This window comes from Balaenoptera physalus (genome assembly GCF_965194825.1).
Source record: "Balaenoptera physalus genome assembly, chromosome: X".
In the NCBI taxonomy this organism is placed as follows: Eukaryota; Metazoa; Chordata; class Mammalia; order Artiodactyla; family Balaenopteridae; genus Balaenoptera; species Balaenoptera physalus.
Window position 1 is genome coordinate 54,298,007 of NC_138903.1, and position 19,781 is coordinate 54,317,787.

Below are 19,781 nucleotides of genomic sequence, written 5' to 3' on the forward strand. Positions count from 1 at the left end.
GTGCTAGCCAGCCCCCAGGCAGGTCTCAGGGCATGGACGGTGTGATGGAGAGCAACACATCATCAGACTGAGATGCAGGGCATGGCTTGGATGAACTGAAGTTTCCTCTACTTTCAGTTTCAGCTCTGGCTTCTGTTCCCCCTACTTGTTGACTCCCACACACCCCCTTGCTTTTTTTCATTTCCCTTCAAGGGCAAACCCAACAACCATGGGTCACAGGCACGTTGCTGTGGAACAAACCACAAGAATGCACTTTAGTGACTGGGGGTCCCTCTTGAACCCAGTTTATTAGCATTCAGCAAAAGAAATATTTGTTACAAACAGGCAGTGCATCAAGATATCCAGATGTCAATGAGAACTAGGACTGGAGAGGTCACAATCCAGGTAATTCCATGATGTCTCAGGGATAGGGAAGGGGAAGCTAGGGCACATTCAGGGGCCATGCTCCCCTTTTTGCACTGGGAGAGAAAGAACTCTTACACCTGGGGTGAGGATGTACTGCAGTTTCCAATTTCTTCCCTTTGTCCCCCAGCCATTTTATTTAACATGACCTAAATATACATTCCTGGTTTCTTCCCCCCCCCACCCCGTATACATCAGGGAAAATAAGCACCAATAGTAACAAGAATAATAATTAAAGCCCTGCCTCTCAGTAGGCCCAACCCTCACACATATACACGCCATGTGGATTTTCTTCTTTGGAGTGACTACAGGATGGAAAAGTAGGGATCAGGCCAGCAAGCCATCACCTTAACAGTCACTGTTCCCCAAAGTCCCATCAGTGTGTGAGCTGGAGCAGGGCAGGGGAGTGGGAATGGTGGCAGAGGAAGAGATTCCCCCAAAGCAGCAAGAGGGGTCAAGGAATTCCCCAACGTCTCTTCTGGGCGAATGTCACAATCAACTGAGCTCCTGGAAAGTCCCATGTAAGGGTTTCCTCAATGAGATGGACAATTCCTGATGGTTCAAGCATCACTTCCATCTGTCTCCCCCAGCTTCTTGGGGAGAGGGGGAATAGTTTAAACCCCCTGCCCTCCTCTCTGGGTGGAGAATATCCCCAAAATGCTCCTTTGCAGAAACTCAACACGACAAATAGCAAAACGTGGGCACTCTGGTTTCAAAACTAGAGCACAAAACATAGAGGAAAGAGGGACAGAGACAGAAGGTCTATACACGGGTAAGGGCAAGGTCTGAAAGAAAAATATAAACCATAAACGACACACTGTCTACCAGGTTCCACATGCCTGAGTCACCTGGCATTTGTCTTAGTACCTGGGCATCTTCTGCTGTCCCTATCATGGAGGGAGGGGATGGACAGTACGATACATCAGGGATGGGGAGAGGGGAAAGAGCGAGAGTCCTGGGCAATTGAGATGCCAGCCCTCTGCACAAGCAGCAGCAATTTTTGTGTCATCTTCGTTTTGTCTAAAACTGTAAACAGCACCGCTTAAAAATAAAATATATCAGAAAAGAACAATTGATAAACATTGTTTTCCATGAATATAAAATGCAAACAATACAAAAATAGATAATTGACTTTTGATATATATATATTAAAAACAACTTGGATGCAACATACACATGGGTAAACTTGAAGTCTCCCTGCTAAACCCCCTATGCCTCCCTCTAGCTATTGGGCCTGGGGGCCGAGGGCAGGTGGGGCGGTAGCACTGGCAAGGGTGGGAAAGTCACTGGCAGCAAGATGAGGGGAATGCACCCTGGGTGTGGGAAGATACTTCCCTCCTTGGTACAGTACTGAGGGGAGAAAGACTGGTTTTGACCAAAGCCTTTGGCCCAGGAGGCTCATGGACTGGTGCCCAAGCTGAGTCCAGACGATTGGGGCAGGCCCTAACTGAGCCCCAAGGCAGGACTTCCTTGAAGGCGTTAAAGCACTGAGAAACTGACAGCCCTGGGAGAGACCTTCTAGGTGGCCTTCTCTATCCAGTCACTGGTCCCCTGAAGGCCAGTCTCATTTGAGAATTCTCAGGATCAGAGCTATCTGACACTACATAAGCCTGCTTGCTGGGTAGCAAGATAAGAGCAGTCACCTTCTCTCAAGTCATATCTTCCCTTGAAGTCATATCCAAAAGCATTATCCCATGACCTTGCAGTGCAGAAATGGTGTTCATTTGCGGACTTGACATCTACACATTTAGTAGTCCGGGACATATTTGATGTTAGCTAAGCAAACACTGGCATATGCTTGGGGAGAGGCCTGGAGCTTGGTTGGCTCTCCCAGTGTCACCCTGTTCTGTCATCATGAGTCCCCAGCCAGTCTTCCTTCCTCTTCTAGGCTGCAGCTGGGATTCAGCCATGAACTGCTTGGATCTAGAGTGAGACTCAAAGGAGCCTGCTTCTGCAGCCATGCACCCTGACTGCCTTACTTTTGCTGGTGAGGATCCTGTCTCTGGGCTGGCCGGGACAGTGAAAGGACTTGCAGGCAACAATGTTCAAACCATGAGCTGATGCTCAGTGCTAAAACTTACTGTGATATGCGACCTTCCAAAGCCCAGCAAAGTATGTCAGGGCTATGACTGCCCCCTGCAGAGGTGGCACCTCTTGCTGCCCTCTTGTTACAGAGGGCAGCTCTCAGCCCTTGGCCAAAGGCTGACAACCTACTTTTTCTCTTCTCAGATAGACTCAGCAGGCTCTGGAGGTTGGTGATGGCTCTACTACCTGCTGTGACTGGCACAGTCCACATATAAACAGCAGCTTAGGCTGCCATGAAGGACAAGCAGAGACAGAAGAGGCAAGTGGTGGGTTTTCCCCTGTTGTAAAGGCATTTGGTGAGTGTTTCCTGCCTGCCAAACAGCCAGGCCAATTTCAGCCCCACCCTCCCAGGGCAGCTTTGGTGAGAGGCCAGAATTTGGGCACTTCTCTCCTGGAATGCTGTGCTAGGGGTGAGGAGGGCCTTCCTCACCCTATTTGATTCTCCAGCTCCATGACTAATGCATTTCTTCACAATGCAGACAAAGTCAGCCTGGAGAGCTGGTCTGGGTTCCTTGAGTGTTGGTGTCAGTGCCATGCAAATTCATGTGGTGCTTCCAGGGGTACAGCTTCTACCATCCAGGTTTGCTCTTTGTGGTGAGGGGCACTGGGCCAACCCCAATCTGAGAAATGGTGACAAAGACCAGCACAGACACATCCCTTGTCCAGGTGGCGGTTTGCCCACAAAGTCATCTTGACTTGGGGGGCCAACAGCATCTGTTCCTAAGCTAAGTTGCCATATCTTGGGAATAGCAAGAGCCCTGTTTACCACTTCTCTTAACAGGCATGGAGATGGGTGGGGGATAGGGACAGGGTCAGGGGAGCAAGGATCATAATTTGGGTCAACATATCCAGGTAAAAAATGTTCCATATACCATTTCCAATAAAGAAATTTAAAAGGACCCCTCTCATGTTGGTGATTAATGAGAGGTAGAGCCTAGCAAGATTAGCCTGTTGCAATGTTTTCCTGACAGCAACTCTTCCCCACAAATACTTCCAAGCTAGTTTAACATGAAAACTGTGTGAATGCAGAAGGGAGGGTGCCATTCATTCCATAAAGGGCTGCAATTACCATACAAATCAGAGTCCTTCAGCTTGGCAGAGTGAGGGCAGGTCACAGTCTTTTCTCTCAAGAAGCACGGTCCTTTGATGATGCTAAGAACTTGGCTAATTGGAAAATGAAAGGTCTTTAGAGAGCCTGGAACAGCAGCCTAAATACCCTTGGTGTCCTGTCTCTTGGGAATGCTAGCATGGAGCCTCTTTACTGCGTCCAGTGAAGGGGTAGGCAAGGATTAAGGAAGTTTTTGTCTTTGGCGGGGGGAAGCAATTTTCCCAAAAGAAGCTGAGTTGCCATGAGCTCTGCAATGTATGAAATCCTCTCTCCTGATGGCTGGACAAATGAACCTCCTTTTTCTATCCTCTTGCAACCTGCAAAAACCCCAGCCCCTACCGCCAAGCCTAATTTAGGCCGCTTCTCTTCCTGTATATCAATTAAAAGAATGTGTTCCTTGTAATAATAAAAATTTCCTTTGGAGGAAAAAAGAACCAAAATTCAAAAGCATCTGCAATTCAGGCAGTCACAAGCTTAAAGAAACAAAGAAGGAAAAAATCCTATCATTCCAGAGCTCAAGACTTATGGCAGTGTCTACAATAGAACCCTATTTTGCCTTCTGTTTGCAACTAGATGAATTTGATCACTCCATTAAGGGAATTAGCATTTTTGTCTTCAACCCAAGCTGTAGCAGGCCAGGTTAAAAGGCCCTCATCTGGTTATGATGCCAAAGTCCACAGCAATAGGCAGTGAGACACATGCTACTTGATCCTCTCTGAGGACAGCTAGCTGGGGCTAATAGATTATATCATCTGATGTAATGGTGGCAGCTATGCCAAGACCAAAGGAAGTGGGGGTGGGGGGATCTGTACCGTAATTTCACATTGCTAACAGCAAACAAGCTCCCTGTCCCCAAGTGGGAGGCATTGTAGATGCGGCTGCTCATCAGTGGTTCATCATTCACTGGGTGGAGAAGTGGCGGAGGGTGCTAAGGGTTCAGTCTGTGTCAAGGATGCATGCTATATATATATAATCACTACCTTGGCAACTGGAATAGGCACAAAATTACAGCATCCCAAACCCTGCATGGGTCACAAGAAAAAAACCCAAAAGCAAAAACTGGAGCACAGCAGCAGCAGCAGCAATCTCCCAGGGCAGATGTACTTGAGCTGAATGTGGCCACAGATGGCAGACAAGGGAAGTGGGAAAAAAAAGGTGAAAACTCATAGGAGCTTTCCTTGGCCAAAAGGATTTTCAAGTTAAACAGCAACCCCCACCCCCCACCCCTCTGCCCAACCCTGATCCCCATTCACATGCTCAGGCCCCATGCCCCACACTCCAGAATTGATGATGACTACTCAGCTAGGTTTCCATTCATGGCAGTGGAGGAGTAACTGGTGGGGAGAGAGGCACCTTGCTCGGCCCTCTCCTTTGACAGGTCAAGGCTGGAAGCCCCATAGTGAATGGGCTGAGGCTCTGTGGGCTCAGGCCGGACCCTGGGCAGCTGAGGGATGCCATGGGTAATGCCTACAGGCTTGGCCTGGGGCAGAGGGCTGGGGCTGAAGCCTCCAGAAATGGAGGAGCAACTGGGCTCATCAACAGGCAGCAGCACATCTCGAGGCCTGGCCCTCGGACTCTGGGAGGCCTTTGGCTGGAGGTTATAACAAGGGCCCGTGGGCAGGGGTAGGTGCGAAGGTCGAGCTAGCTGAGACTTGGATTCCCTAGGTGCCCTTGGCTCTGGCCCTGATACTGACAGCAACATTGACATGGCGACAGGAGATATGCAACAGACTGCCTGTCTATGTAGAGACTGGCTGGAAGGCCCATCCAACTGGCTAGGACTTATTCCTGCAGGGCCTGGCCCCACTGTGAGAGGACAGGGAGCCCAGGCAGGCCAGTCGTAGGTCCCTGGAGGTTCAGTATAGAGGGACAGGGGACTGTCTCGGCCCCATTCTTCCTCCTCTTCTTCTTCATCTGAATCTTCTTGCTGAGCCTGAAGCTCATCAGACTCCATGTAGCCCTGGCCCAGGTGAGAATTGGAGAGCTCCAGCTCCAGGGTCTCAGCAGTGTCAAGGGAGCGGCTCCTCCTGTTGAGGGCCATGGCAGCAGGTGGAGGACGAGGGTGCATGCCAGGCAGTCCCAAGTATCGAGGGAGACTGCTCACACCCCAGGGTAGGCCTTGGTAGAATCGGCTGTGGTAGTTGTTGAAGGCGCGTTTCTGGTAGTAGCCCAGTTCAAAAGCTTCCAAGGAGGCTGCAAGGTCTTCATCATTGTGGAACTCAGGATTTTCTTCACACTTGCCTTCCCCATCCCGTTCCACATCAGCGATGTCAAAGGTCACCATGGGGGGCAGCTCAGGGAGGTTTTGAGTGAAGGATGAGTCAGAGTCAGAGCTGCAGGACATGCTGGAGAAGAGGTTCCCATTGCTGGTGAACTCCACAAGGGCCTGAGAGAAACTCACAGTGGCATTCCCTTCCTTCTCAACCTCCTCTTCCTCTGGCTCCTCAGGGGGTGAATAAGTAGGGTAAGCCCTCCTGGGAGATCCTCCAAAATTTGCTTCTTGCATGTCTGGCTCAAACATAGCATCACTCTGGAAGAGCTGCATCAGGCAGGTACTTTGATCTTTCTTGGAGCAGGTTCCCTCGAAACGCTTCTCCAAAGGACGGAAGTCCCTCCAGTCTGGCTCACTGCTTGCAGTGGCAGGGAAAACTGAGGTGGTTCCTCTGTGGGAAGTCTGAGAGGCCCCTGATGCCCCTTCCACCAGGCCCATCACTGACGGCCCTAAAGGCCTCATCTGATACTCCATGATAGGCTTCTCCTGCCGGACTTGGACCTCTCGGACTTGAGCCTCTCGAGCACGGACCTCTCGGCCACAGGCCTCCCTGGCATAGGCCTCTCGAGCTCGGGCCTCTCTGACATAAGCTTCCCGGGTGTGGGCCTCTCGAGCATGGGCCTCCCTGGTGTGAGCTTCTTGGGTGTAGGCCTCCCTAGTGTGAGCTTCTCGGGCACATGCCTTGCGGGCCTCTCGCTGCTCCCGCCGAAGTTCCCAATACAGCAACTGTTTCTGGATGGTCACTAGCCGTTCTTCCTCTGTCTCCATTGCCCCAGGTGGCCGAGAGGAAGAAAACGGCTCAAAGTTCAAGAAGGGGTCAAACATCTCAGAGCTGTGACCATGGAGGTCATAAAGGCAGTCATCCCCAGGTGGGGAGTTCTCAAGACTATCATCTGGCTCATAGAACTCATAGAGGGCATCGCCACTATAGCTGTCTCGGGGCAAGCAATCCCTGCGGACAAGCCCCAGGGCCTCACCTGAATCATCCTCAAGTCCAGGTGTGGTGGAGTCATAATAACCCTCATCACTATTGGGGGCAGACTCTTGCTGATCGCTCTGAGGAGTCAAAAGGTCTCCAGGGGCTAGGCCAGGATAAGACCTAACTGGGTCAAGGAGCATGTAACTGAGGTGGCCTGGGGATGTGGTGGGATGGTAGCCTGGATTTAGAATGGGCCTTGGGTACACCTGGGAACTTGCCCACAGATATTCTAAGTCATCGTCTTCTTCCTCCTTGACTTCCTCTTCTTCCTCCTCTAATTCCACCTCCTCTTCCTCTTCTTCCTCGTCATCATCATCAGGCAAGGCCATCTCCTCGCCCCCTCCTTGGTAGGTCACCAGGCAGGAACTTCGTTTGGTCCCATCTCGGTTGGCCCTCTGGCCTCCAGAGGCCATGCTGTCTGTCATACTATCCATGTCCTGTTCTGCTATTATGTCACCACAACCTGTCAGTGAGTCAAAACTTTTCAGGGATGTGACATCCCCAAAGAGGAGGCTCAGCTGGTCCCCCACAGGGCCATTGGGTGGATTTACCTCTCCTGCCACAACCTTCTCCCCTGTTTCTGGGCTATGGGGCTCCTCTGGGCCACTGGCTTCAGGGGCAGATTTGAGCTGCAGGAGTGCTGAGGCACAGGCCTCCATGGTTTTTTCTGGATCTTTGCAGGCTGTCTGCTCAGTGGCTGCTGGAGAAGTCTCTGGTACTGAAGAAACTTTTGGCCCAGGGACATCTTGGGATTTGGCATTTTCCTTTCTTGGGGCTTGGAGGGTCTCAGTGTGGGACAGAAGGGCTGAGCTCACATGCTCATGAGGCCTGCCTCTGGTCCCCTCAGGCTCCTTGGCTCTTGGATCACTTTGCTCAGCCCCAGAGACCTTGCTCTTCCGGTGACGGCGGATACTGCTGAAAAAACCTTTCAGGCCTTTTTTTGGCTTGGGTACAAAGGGAGCCTTCTCAGCCCTAGCTTTCTCTGTGGCTCCAGCCACAGACGTCTTGCGTCTGGAGTCTGTCTCCAAAGATCCATGGGCACTCTGAGAGCTGGGAAATCGGCAGGATGACTCAGGCAAAGGTAAGGAGAGGCCATTTCCTTCACTGACAATGTCTTCAGGGCCATGGACTGCTTCACTCAGGCCATCGTGGGTCTTGCTCTTGTTAAGACCCTTCTTAGAGCTGCCTTTCCCAGAACCTTTGCTTCGTCCCCCTCCAAAGAAACTAGGCAGGGTACAGATGCTCTTCTTGCCACCAAAGAGTTTCATGGCAGTTTTCTTCAGCCTACCTGGGCCAGATGAGGGTTGCTCTGATGCTGGCCCTTCTGTCATCTCAGCTGCCTTGTTCTTGGCTCCTTTCTCTGCCCATTGGTCCTGGGTATCCACAGAGACTGCTGTTCCCTTGGCCTGAGCAGCTTCATCCTTTTGGGTCTCCATGATGGTGGGGACAACTCAGGTATGTTCAGCTGAAAAATGCAGCCTTCTGGCTTCTGGGCACTGTTATAACATCATCAGTCAGGAAGCATCGCAGTTGGGGCTGAAGATGAGAGAGACAAAGACAGAGAGACAGTACTGGTGAGCAAGCAACCAGGCTGGGTTTGTTTTCACAGGTGTCTGTGGTTTCAGGCTTGAGTGGAACCAGAATGTAAGAGAAAATGTAGGGAAAACCTTAATGCACTCCATATGCTTGACTTGCTGGGCCAGCCTCCTCTGGGCCCCAAGGCAGCAAAACCCTACACTGAGCAACGTGCAGCCATCACCCTTACCCCACTTGCTGGGTCCACTCACTTCAGGTCACTTTAAGCTCAGGGGAGCACTGGGCAGGGGGAACTGCAGATATGAAAAAGGCCCACAGTGCTATTGGTCATGAGAGGGATTATCAAAGGGGGTGGAGTAGAGAGGCAGGAAAGGCAGAAGGGAAGTCAACTCCTATGACATAGGATTTTTGAAAAGCATCCGGCAAAATAGCCCATTAAGTATTCACTGGGTTCTGCAACATCCAGGCCTCAATTTCACATTAGCCAGGGCTCTCACTGACATTTTGCCTTGGGCTGGGTAGAAAAGTAGACCTGAAGTTTCACCTTCTTCCCCCAGGCTCCTTAAATTGCCTGTAGGACCATGCTCAGACCTTCAAAAGCTCAGAGTAGGAGCCCTGCAGACCCACATTCCAGAGCTGCAATCCAGGATCAGCTAAGATGGCATGGTAGCCTTGGGGCAAGGCACTCTCCGGGATTCAGTATCCTCTGTCCAAGACACCTAGAAATACCTCCCTGTCATAGTGGTTATGTGAGGGGTAGGTCTAGGTCAGACTCTCTAGTTACTGTCCTGCTGCGAACAGATTTTAATGTGGCCCTCAGCAGCTGAAACCTCCAAGTTCCACTTTAGAACCATGAGGCAGACTGTTTCTTCTCTGCTCCTTTCGTTACTTTGGCCCCCATCTAGCTCCCTATCTAGAAAGGGAACTCCTTGAAGGCACAACTCCACATGATTCATGTCCCTGGTCTGGGAGTTAGGCTCTCAACAGCTATTTAAATAAATAAACCTGGTGCAACAGGGAACTCTACTCAATGCTCTGTGGTGACCTAAATGGGAAGGAAATCCAAAAAAGAGGGGATATATGTATACGTATAGCTGATTCACTTTGCTATACAACAGAAACTAACAAAACATTAGTTTCTATATGCTAACATATAGTAAAGCAACTATACTCCAATAAAATTTTTTTAAATTAATAAATAAATAAATAAACAAACCTGGTGCAAGACACACCCTTCTGGTCTAAGCTCCCAATCCTCTAAATATCCAAATGTCACAGAGATGGAATAAAAAGAAGAGCTAGCCACCACCTACCCCAACATATCCCCCTCCCCAACCCCACTGTCTGATGTATTCATTCCAGTGACTACAACTGATTGACAGCTGGATCAGTGACCAGCCTGCTAAAACCCAATGACCCCTCCCTGGAAAGTTCCTCACCACTGTCCCCTCTCTGTAGGGTAGCCGCCAGCAGATAAGGAGCTTGGGTAGGGAAGGGAGGCAGAACAGCTGCTGGGAGCCAGAGAGAGAGAAGGAGAGGCAAGCAACACTGTTGTCCTAAGAGCAGCTAGCCAGCACATCAGCCCTGTGATTGGTTGCCACGGTAATAACACTCACACATTCACCTGCAGTGAAACTAAGGATCAGCGCTGGAGGTGGAGAGAGCCTGGCAGCTACACTCTGGCCTTTGACCTCATTAGAGGAACCTTGCTGGAGTCCCTGATCTTGTCTAGCAAATATTAACTTTGTGCCTTGTGCCTTGTTTGGCCTGACACTTGAATCATCAATGTGATCCAGGCTTCCATCAGGGGCTCTGCAGAACTGAATATTAAACTAGGAGCAAGATAATGGCTGGTTATCCAGAAAATAAGAGAAAAAAAAACCACCTCATCTGATCCCCTCTATGCAGAGATCTGTATTGCCATTTGCTCAGGTTAGGTTTTTGTTTTTTTGATTCTGTGTGATATACTTTAACATGGCATTGTTCCAGCTCAGCCCTGTAACTGATAGACTCACAATAGACAGCGCTACCCCTCAAATACACAATCATACACACATACACTCAGAGTCCTCTGCCCCAGGGTCTCATGGGAATAAGGGCCCTATCATCTATCTGAATCGCTCATTTTCCAGAGCACAGATGTTTTTACCTCAGCCCTGAAATTACTGACAGTGTTGTCATTATGGTGCTGGGCATTGAGGAGATGGGGTGGCAATAAATGGAGTTATTTGTGAAATTCTATCCCCCTCTGTGGAATTCATGAAATGAACCTCTCCAGAACATTTGGTTAAATGATAGTTATTAAGCTCAGTGCTGCCAGAAGGGGAAACCCCAGTCCTTGCTTTTGGGGATCCCCTAGGCTAACAGGTAGAAAAACCTATATATAACAGTCTGAAGGCACAATATGATGCAGGCCTTAGAGAAGAGTCCCCATTATTGCTTAAGCAGAGTGTTGAAGTATCATTCTTCAGACCTTGTGATCATATCCCAGGATAAACTTGAAAGGCAGAAAGATAGCTCCTGGGCTCAGAGAAGCTGCCTTGATAAGGAGGCATTCAATCTGGACCTTGTTAGACAGGAGTGAGTAAAAACGGCAATTATTTAGGGGAAAGGATGGGCAAGACTAGTCATCAAGGAAGACCAAGGGCTAAGTGAAAAACCTTATGGGCTTACCCATCCTTGTGAATCAAAGGCTTAATTGTCCTACTGGTTTTGGAGCTGGAATTCCTGTGAACAGAAGAATTAAGCAGACTGAATCTCAAAGAGGGCTGCTTTCCAGAACCTTGATGCCTTGGCTTGAGGGTAGTCCCTTTGGGCTTTCTCTTGCCCTTGCTTCTGTGCTCCGTTGGAGTAGAGGCCAGTCCACTGCTCTCTACATTGTCCCCTTCCCTGTCACAGGGATCTGCAGTATGTTGTGGAAGGAGCCATGGGCCACAGGGCTGTGTTGCATACCATGCCAAGGAACCCTGAACAGGCCAAGGCACTCCTCTGAGCCTTGGGTGTTTGTGAAATGGAGATCAAAATAGCTCCTCTATCTACCCCCTCTATCTCCCCAGTCCACTGCAGTAATGTGAGGTTAGATGGGATAATGGACACCAAAAGCACTTTGTAAACTGTAAAGTGCAAAGCAAATGAGAAAGGTTGGCATTACCGTTATTTCAGGTCAGATCCCAGTTTCTTAGGAAGTAGTAGACCATGTGTAAAAGGCCACTCATTTGAGAAAGCCATTCACTACAGGAAGTCCAAGGGACTAGCTGCCTTGGCTCATGCTGAGGAAGAGCCAGGTGTGAGGGGATTTTAAAGACATGTTCGTGGATTTATACAAAGTCCTCCGTTAAGGGCAGTTTAAAAAGCCCTCTGTGTATGTGGTGGGAGTGGGTGAACTAGGCAAGGCTGTGTCCCTTGGAATGAAATTTTCTTCCCCCAGCTTCAGGCTTTCCTCCTAACTAGGCCCAGGGTTATCTTTGCTGGCAAGGACCAGCCTTGAAACTATGCTGTCTCCTACCTCCCTGCCTTGTCCCTCCCAGAGCCATGTACCCCACTCATAGTGTCTCTTCCCTGTATCCCCCTGCAAGACAGTAGGACAGGAGGTGGCAGGAATCACCCAGAGCTAGTAGCCCCCCTAGCCCAGCCCCACCTAACCACTTCTGGCCCAGGCCCCTTCTCCATACACCTTACTACCTCACCAGGTCCCAATGCTGTCCTTCCCCAGTGGGCTATGCTGCCTTTATTCGGGACCACAGAGTACACTGGTCAGCAGAGTGAGGTGGGGCAGAAGGCAAAGGGGACAGCAAAGGGACAGATTCTGCAGCTCCTCCAGGCTGAGGCTGGCTCCCTTCATGGTTCCTGCCAAGAAAGTGGTCCTGCTAAATGCAGAGCCCCTCCACCCTTAGGTTTCTCAACCTGTACGGCTGTCTAAGTTACAGGTGGACTGGTGGGTGAGGGAACCCTCTAAGGCTACTCTGTGGTCCCTGGCAGGGGCCACTTGCTACAGCTGTTGCTAGCATGGCCAGAATTGGGCTGTGGGCAACCCTGCTCCCGAGGCCAGCCTCAGGCCATTCTCGGACCAGTGAAAGGCTAGGTCAGAGCTAGGGCAGAGCTTCTTCCTTCTCCCCTCCTTTCAAAATACAGGTAGGAGACCAGTCACAAACCTGCCCCAGGAATCCTTCTCGATAAGGAGGAAACAGCTCCACCAAGTCTTAAACATTCTGCTCCCAGCCCTATTTCCTGGGGCCAGCTCAGCCAACTTAGAGAAGGCTGAGTTCAGGGAAGAAGTGTGTGGATTTAAGCAGTAGCTCCAGAGGCATGGCCTCAACTAGTCATAGTTTCCCAGACCTCCTCCAAGAAGTTTTCCTGGGAGCAAGCCCACTCTGGGCCCATCCTGCCCTCATGTATGTGGGGGAGGGTGGTCTAAGGAAGGAGTAGTAAGGACAGGAAGCCCAGCCCCCCACTCCCTGAGAGTCAGCCAGTTCTGCACTGTAATCAGCTCTGCCTACCTGGGGGAAATCCAGCAAGTTCTTTCAGTTTCCCCAACTGGAAAATGATGCTACTAAGAGTGCCTACCTCTTAAAGCTATTTTAAGGAACAAAACCGATGTGTATAGAGTACCAAATAAAATGCATTATATAACAGAGGCTCAAAAACATGGCAACTAGTTTTATATGTATTTTATTCAAACTACAGTTGGACAGTTTCTAGCAGCAAAACTACCTCAGTCAGGGTTGACTAAAGTGCTCCCCAGTGCTCTAAGGGTATGTCACCAAACCTGCTTGGGTCTCAGTTTATCCAAATGGTAAATGAGGGTGACTGTGCAGTTATCTCACAGGAGGCTTTAGTTGTTCTTTTAGCCAACATTTGACATTCAGGAACTCAAAATGTTGCCTCAAATCAGCTACTGGCTAACAGCTCTGGATTATCTGGGAATTTCAAGTAGCCAGGTTCTCTAGCCCAAGCCAGAAAGGTCAACAATTCAAACTCAGCTAAAGTACCAGCATCAAAGGAAATGCAAATCAGCGGATGTCCTTTATCCACTCATGGTACTTATCAGCTTACAAAGTGTTCCCCACTTCCTCATTCCCCATTTCTCCTTCCCAGCAATCCATTAATCAGGCCTGGTAGGGGATGGTAACTCCTTGTCACAGAAAAGGAAACTGCCTAGGCTTGGGAAAAGACTTGCCTAAGGTCACACAGTGGGATGATGACAGAGCCACACCAGTTTCCAGGCCTCTTTGAGTCCCAATTCTATGCCATTCTGCTGCACCGTTCTGGCCCCTAATCAAAGGAAGAAGACTGAGAGTAAGGACTGTGCAGGTTCCCCTCACACCTGAAAGAGCCATCATCTCCCCCTCCCATCACACTTCTGTCCCAACCCAGCTGAGCCTTCTCTGAAGCATTTCCAGTCCTCACTGGCTACCACTATTTTGGCCCCACCTAGCACATTCCAGAAAGCCTGCTGACTTCAGAATCCAAGAGCTGCCAACCCAGCCTGTGGCTGTTCTCCTCATCAGCAACCCCACCATCACTACTCCCAAACCATGGAATATGTTCCTCTACTCTTCTTTTCCTTGGGAGATAAGTTTGAGGGGCCAAAAAAAAGGTCCAAACAGAAACCTGCCAGTGGGGACAAAGATAAAGGTAAAGACAAAACGAGGACAAAGAATTTGAGCTATTATTTAAGGAAAATGATCTATGAGATTTGGAATTTGAATCAACCATTTCTAAAGCCCACAGCCAAAGTCTACTCTCAAAACCATTTTTTTCAGGACCTGAAGGAAGGGCTGTCTAGCTTGGTATTCTTTGGTGGAGCTGTAAAGGCTGCTGGCAGAGCCCCACCCAAGCTATCCCTGAAACCACTCCTCCCCTAATTTGCAGGCTTCCTGAGGGGCACCTCTTCTCAAGGGGGCATCCCACCAACTCTAGATGCAGCACAGACCCCAAACTGGGCCCTCTAGCCCCTGCTCCTACTCCCCCACCACTAGTCCGTCAAATGAATTAACATACTCAGCCTTGGGCAATTCATTCTGGCAGCCCTCAGTCTGTCTTTTCATTTCTCTCAATGCACCCGCCTTCATCTTATACGGTAGTCACCATATCTAGCACAGAGCAGGAGCTCAAACAACGTTGGTTCAACTGAATTCTAATTTAGCTGGAGTTTGTCAGCCCAGAACTAAAATGCCAGCTTCATCCCTTTCAGGCTGTGGGATATGAGAAAGTGGCCTAACCTTTCTGAAACTCAAACGCCTTATCTATAAAATGAAGAAAATGCTACCTACCATGTAGAATTGCAGTAAGGATTAGAGATGATAAATGTAAAAGACAGATTACTTGCTAGGTACCAAGCAGATGTTCAATAACGTGCCCTTGTGATGGGGCCTCTTACAGCTACCTTCTCCACTCCAGCTCGTCAGATTCCCCCCCACCCCTCCCGGTCCTATGAGGATGACAAAAGCATCTTAGCAGAGTTCCCTCTGGTTCCTCCCTGCCATGACACTGAAATCCCACCCCGTGCCTCCCCACTTCCATCTCATCCATCCTGCACACCCTTGCCAGATTCATTTTCTTACAATCCTGATTTCAGCACATCACTCCTCTACTTACCAAATATTCCGCTTTGCCTACAGGATCAAGGCCAAACTCCTTTGCCTGACTTTCAAGACTTGCTCTCGGCATGCCCTTTGCAGGTTTCCTAGGCTCACTTCTCTGCCCCTTAGCTTCAGCCCCAAATATACAGGGGCTTCTCCAGTCTGGGAGGTGTGGTCACCCAGACACTGCCTCTGCCTAGAAACAGGCCTTTCTGGTGAATCTTCTTGATGCTCCATCTTTCTCCTCAGGCTGCTGAGGCTGCCTACCCAACTTGCCTGGAACGGTGGGGGCTCTGGGAGCCACCTACTTGCCACTCCCCTCTCAGGCTTCCAACCCCCTTAGAGAGGAATGTATCCAAGGAAGGTGTCATGCCTGCATCATAAGGCTTCCACTATGTCAGTACTAACCCAGCAAGGGTGAGATCAAAGACAGGCACTACCTCCTTCCACCCCTGTTCAGATGAAGAACAAGAGAGGAGCTAACCCCAGGGAAACAGATGTGACAAGGCAGCCGAGGAAAGCCTGCAGAGGAGCAGCTGGGTGGAGTGAACAACAGAGACTCCTGACTTTCCTATGTATCCACCCCTCTGTATGCACCATACCCTATGTGAGAGACCAGGTAAGGAAACTGAGGTTTGGGGGGTGGGGATCAGGATCAGTGTGCTTAGAGAAAGAAGCCTAGAATTGGGGGCCAGGAGCTTTGTGCTCTCATGTAACCTTGGGCAAATAAATCCCTTCCCTGTTCTGGGCCTCTGTTTTCCCATGTAGAAATGGGAGCTTGGACCGGGGATCTGCTTCCCCCAGGATGCATGAGAAGCTGGGGAAAGGGCGGTCCTGTGTCCAGTTTTCTAGTGGCTGCTGAGTCAGGAGGCATGTTGAGGGAATGGGATGTTGGGGATCCTAGGCTTCACTGGGAGGCCTGCATGCCTAGCTGGTTGGGTCCACTGCAGAACAGAGGTGTACTGTGGCCCAGCCTCACTCCTCATGCCTCTCACTTCTACCCCCTGCAAGACCACCCAGCATTTTACTCTTTCTGAATGCACAAAGCCTAGCCTATGAATATTTCATACATATACAGAGAGGAGGGGGACCACAACTGTCTGGGCCTAGCCCTCTCTCTCTGGAAAGAGCTGCAGCCCCCAGCAGGGAGGGCTGAGGAGTACTGGCTAGAGAAGAGGGGTTAGTATCTGCTTCGAAACCCAGCAGGGGGGAAAAAACCTGTAGGAGATGAAAGCAATGAAGGCTCTGCAGCAAGAAATGTAGATCAAAGGGTCGCAAAGCTCCCCCACCCCCACCCCCTGCAGCACCACTATGGCAGCCTCTGACTCCACCAAGCTCCCTCGGGCCATTTCCTCCATTGTTCATATTATCCCCTAATCCCAAAAGGGGAGGTGCAGGGGAGCAATGCACCCTCACTCGGCTGGCACCTGCACCTCTGCAGTGGTTCTGGTTTCCCTGCCTGCCTTGCTAGTGATATACTTACACATGCACAGGTTTGAAAAATAAGACCAAGGAGAGGTGAAAAGACTGTGATTATTTAATTCAGAGAATAGAAGTTGGAGGTGGAAGAGATGGTTTAATGCCCATGAAATCTCCAATGAATTGTTAAGCAGAAGAGCAATGGTGGCCAGCTGCTCTCAACCCCACCCCCCAACACACACACAGTTGGTTTAAGCATAGCATGAGAGGCTCAGGTTAGATCTGAGAAAGAATTTCCTGGCAATGAGATGGGTAACCCAGGAATGAATGACACAGGAAGGCTATGAAACGCCTCCTCCGAGGGCTTTACTTTTATCACCTAGTCTATCTGCCTGGTCAGGATTTGAGGCAGGGGCACTGATGAAATAACACTGAGCATGCCCTCTTGTAGCCCATCTGTAAATGAGGGGGCTGGAAGCCCTTCTCCCTCTTTGATTCTACAAGCAAACCAGACTTGTTGCTATTTCTCTCATTCCCTTCATCCCCTAGTTCAGAGATTGTAAATGTAACAGTTCTTGAGGAATTTTTAACACCTCCACTATACTAGGAGAGGATCACTGGACTGCCAACTTCTTTCAATTACCTCCCTTCCTGAAACTTTCAGCCCCTGACAGGCTGTAGACCAAGACTAAAACGCAAGAGACATGCCAGGGGAGGAGTTCCTAGAAAGTTAACTTAGCATCCCTTCACTCTTGATGAATGGGTGAGGTAAGATGAGGGGTTAGTTAATGCAATTTGTGCTGATTTGTGTTGAATGGAGGCTGCTGGAGACAGTGGGATACAGTGGAGTCACTGCACAGGAGGCAGCAGCCTCTCCCTAAATGCTGTGTGACCTTAAGCAAGTCCCTGTTGCTTTCCAATGCCTCAGGATTCCCATCTGTAAACATAGGTGTCCAAACTGGTGCTCCCTGAAGGCCTGTCCAGCTGGGAGAAAAAGGATCAGCAGAGGCCTGAGGGACACTTAGCCTCCACCACGTTGGTATGTAGGCTCCAGGCTCCCTCCTTTCCCCCAACCCCCTGCAAGGCCAAAGAGAGGCTGACAAGATACAGTTTCCCTCTAGAGATAGCCTGCCCCCCAGTTCTTTCAGATCCAAAGGTGGCCTCTTACCTGCCCAATTTATGGTGCTCTTCCTATCCCTTTCTAAGACCCCATTCTAAAACCCTTTCTAAAATCCCATTTTATTGTGGCATATTTGCACACAAAATATATCAAAACCTCCCAATTCCCCATTCTTTGATGGCCCCTTCCTCCATTCCCCCAAGATCAGATCCTCATTCCACAACCTGGCACTTGGGAACCCCACCACCACTGGGCCCCAACCTCCTTTCTACCTTACAGTATCAACCAGAAAAGACTGTCACTGCACTCAGCCTGCTTGCAAGTCACCCCCTCCTACTCCTAATTTTGCTTATACCACTATCCTTTGCCTAAACAAACCCCTCTAATTTCTGGAGGCTTCTCAGGACAATTCCCCTGTATATACAGATCTCTCATCTCTCTCCATGGTAGTTTGCCTCTAGACTCATGAATCAGCAACCAAAGGTAGTGTAGTCTGGGGACTGGGCAGTCCAGGTCCTGAGCTTATTGAAGCGAGACATCATGATTTATTTACTTGTAATTTCAGATGTAACCCACCCCCCTTCTCAATCTTCATTAAGTATACTCAATAAATATCTGAGCCTTCAGTATCATTTTTCTAATCATTTTCATATGAACCAGGACAAGTGCCAGTTGGAGAGGTAAAGGTCTTCTCCAAAGCTTTACAGACGGCAAGTCCTTCCGGAGCATTCATTAACTGCTATGCATTGCTAGGCTTTGAAGGGATTGTGGCTGAGATCCAGGTTTCCTTTACCCCCCTGAGAGGTTCCAAAAGAACCCAAACATCCATGATATCAGGGAGACAAAGTAGAGGCAGGGAAACTCAATTATAATTTGTCTCCTATTATAATTTAAGCCCCAAAATGCCCAAGGGATGCAGGCAGCCTGGAGGAGTTCTGAGTTCTGAGAAAGAAGAGGTCATCGTGGACTGCAAGAGACAGGCAGGAAAGGCACTGAGGAGATAGGCCCAGAGCTGAGAGGGAAGAGAATTTGGACAGTGCAGAGTGAGTGGGTTTGGGTGTGGGGAGGGTGTTATATAGGGCAGATATGTTAGGTGGCTGTTGGTTTGAGGCAGTGCAGAGGACATGTTCAGCTCTGGGCCGGGGATGCCCAGCTGCAAGTAGGGGGACTGTATTGGTGCTTGGTCAAAGTGAGAGGAGGTGACTGTAGTGTAGTATCTGCAGTCCTGGCTAGTGTCGCAAAGGTTCCCAGCTAGCCTTCCCTTAAGTGAGGGATTTATTGGGTCTCACTGTCTCCTCTCAAAGGTACCTAGGCTTTGCCTGGGCCCTGCAGCCCACAGAGTTCTCCACCCTCAGAGGTGGGTCAAATGTCCAAGAAAAGCCTTTCAAGCCCCTAGGTAGTTCCCTCCCTCTTGTTCCTCAGAAAGGCCTAGAGTCCATTGCCAGAGGCACACAGCGGTGGATGGGGCCGGGGCCGAATGAGGGGAGCTGCACTCGGGGAGGGGGCTCTGCTGGAATCCCCAAGGGGTGCAGAGTCCAACAGCGCAGCACCCTCCACCCAGCCCAGAAGAATGCAGCAGGCAGGCAAAGCTGCAGAGGGAGATGTTAGTGTGTGAGGGGCAAAGGCTCACCTTGACCCCGCGGCCCGTGCCAAGACAAGTCTGGCCAAACCGAGGCCGGCTCTGCGGGGCCAGTCCAGCTGCCGCCTGGGCTGTGGCGCGCCTGGAGGGCACAACCCTTCACCACCGGAAAACCTAGGCAAAGTCCAGCGGTCACCAGTGTCAAAGGTGTCTGCAGCAGACAATGACAGCGGCCCGGCAGCCTGGGTATTTTAAGTAACTGCGAAGTTGGAGGGTTTGGCTGACTCTCTAGCTCTCTCACACACACCCAAACGGTTCGTTCCCTACTACAATAATTGCTCCCTCGGCCTCTGGCACAGAACACCCTCCCCCCCACATACACACACACCCCACCATGCTTATCGCTATTTTTAAACCGGAGGCTGGAGAGAAAAACGCGGCCAGTGCCCTCCAAGGGGAGAGGAGGCGAGGCGGGGGTGGGGGGGGTGGGGGACACAAAGCGGCCTTGCAGCTCTAACCCAAGGACTAGCTTGAGCTGCTGCCCTAACGCAAGGTACAGCGAGAGCCGGGTTGCCAGCCCGCCTGTCCGCGACGGGGTGGGGGGTGGGGGGCGCCAGATGCGCCCGGAGGCCCAGGAGCAGAGGGCGCGGCTGTTGGGGCCTCAAGGCCGAGGTTCCAAAGGGAAGTGAGCAGACCACAG

General features: G+C 50.4%; 1 protein-coding gene across 6 annotated transcripts in view; it reads right to left on the reverse strand.

Annotated features, from left to right (window-relative positions):
- Positions 1–253: 253 nt before the first annotated feature.
- The window catches only part of AMER1 (APC membrane recruitment protein 1), a 52,007-nt gene continuing 32,479 nt past the window's right edge, over positions 254–19,781 (reverse strand). For 4 of the 6 annotated variants that reach the window (XM_082444923.1, XM_082444922.1, XM_082444924.1 and 1 more), the window contains one exon: positions 254–8,382. In XM_082444923.1, coding sequence (XP_082301049.1) covers positions 4,890–8,282 — 3,393 coding nt within the window. In that variant the 5' untranslated portion in view covers positions 8,283–8,382 and the 3' untranslated portion in view covers positions 254–4,889. Of the gene's footprint in view, positions 8,383–19,132; positions 19,404–19,781 lie in introns of those variants that run through there. The other 2 variants (XR_014258435.1, XM_082444925.1) reach the window with 2 other exon arrangements.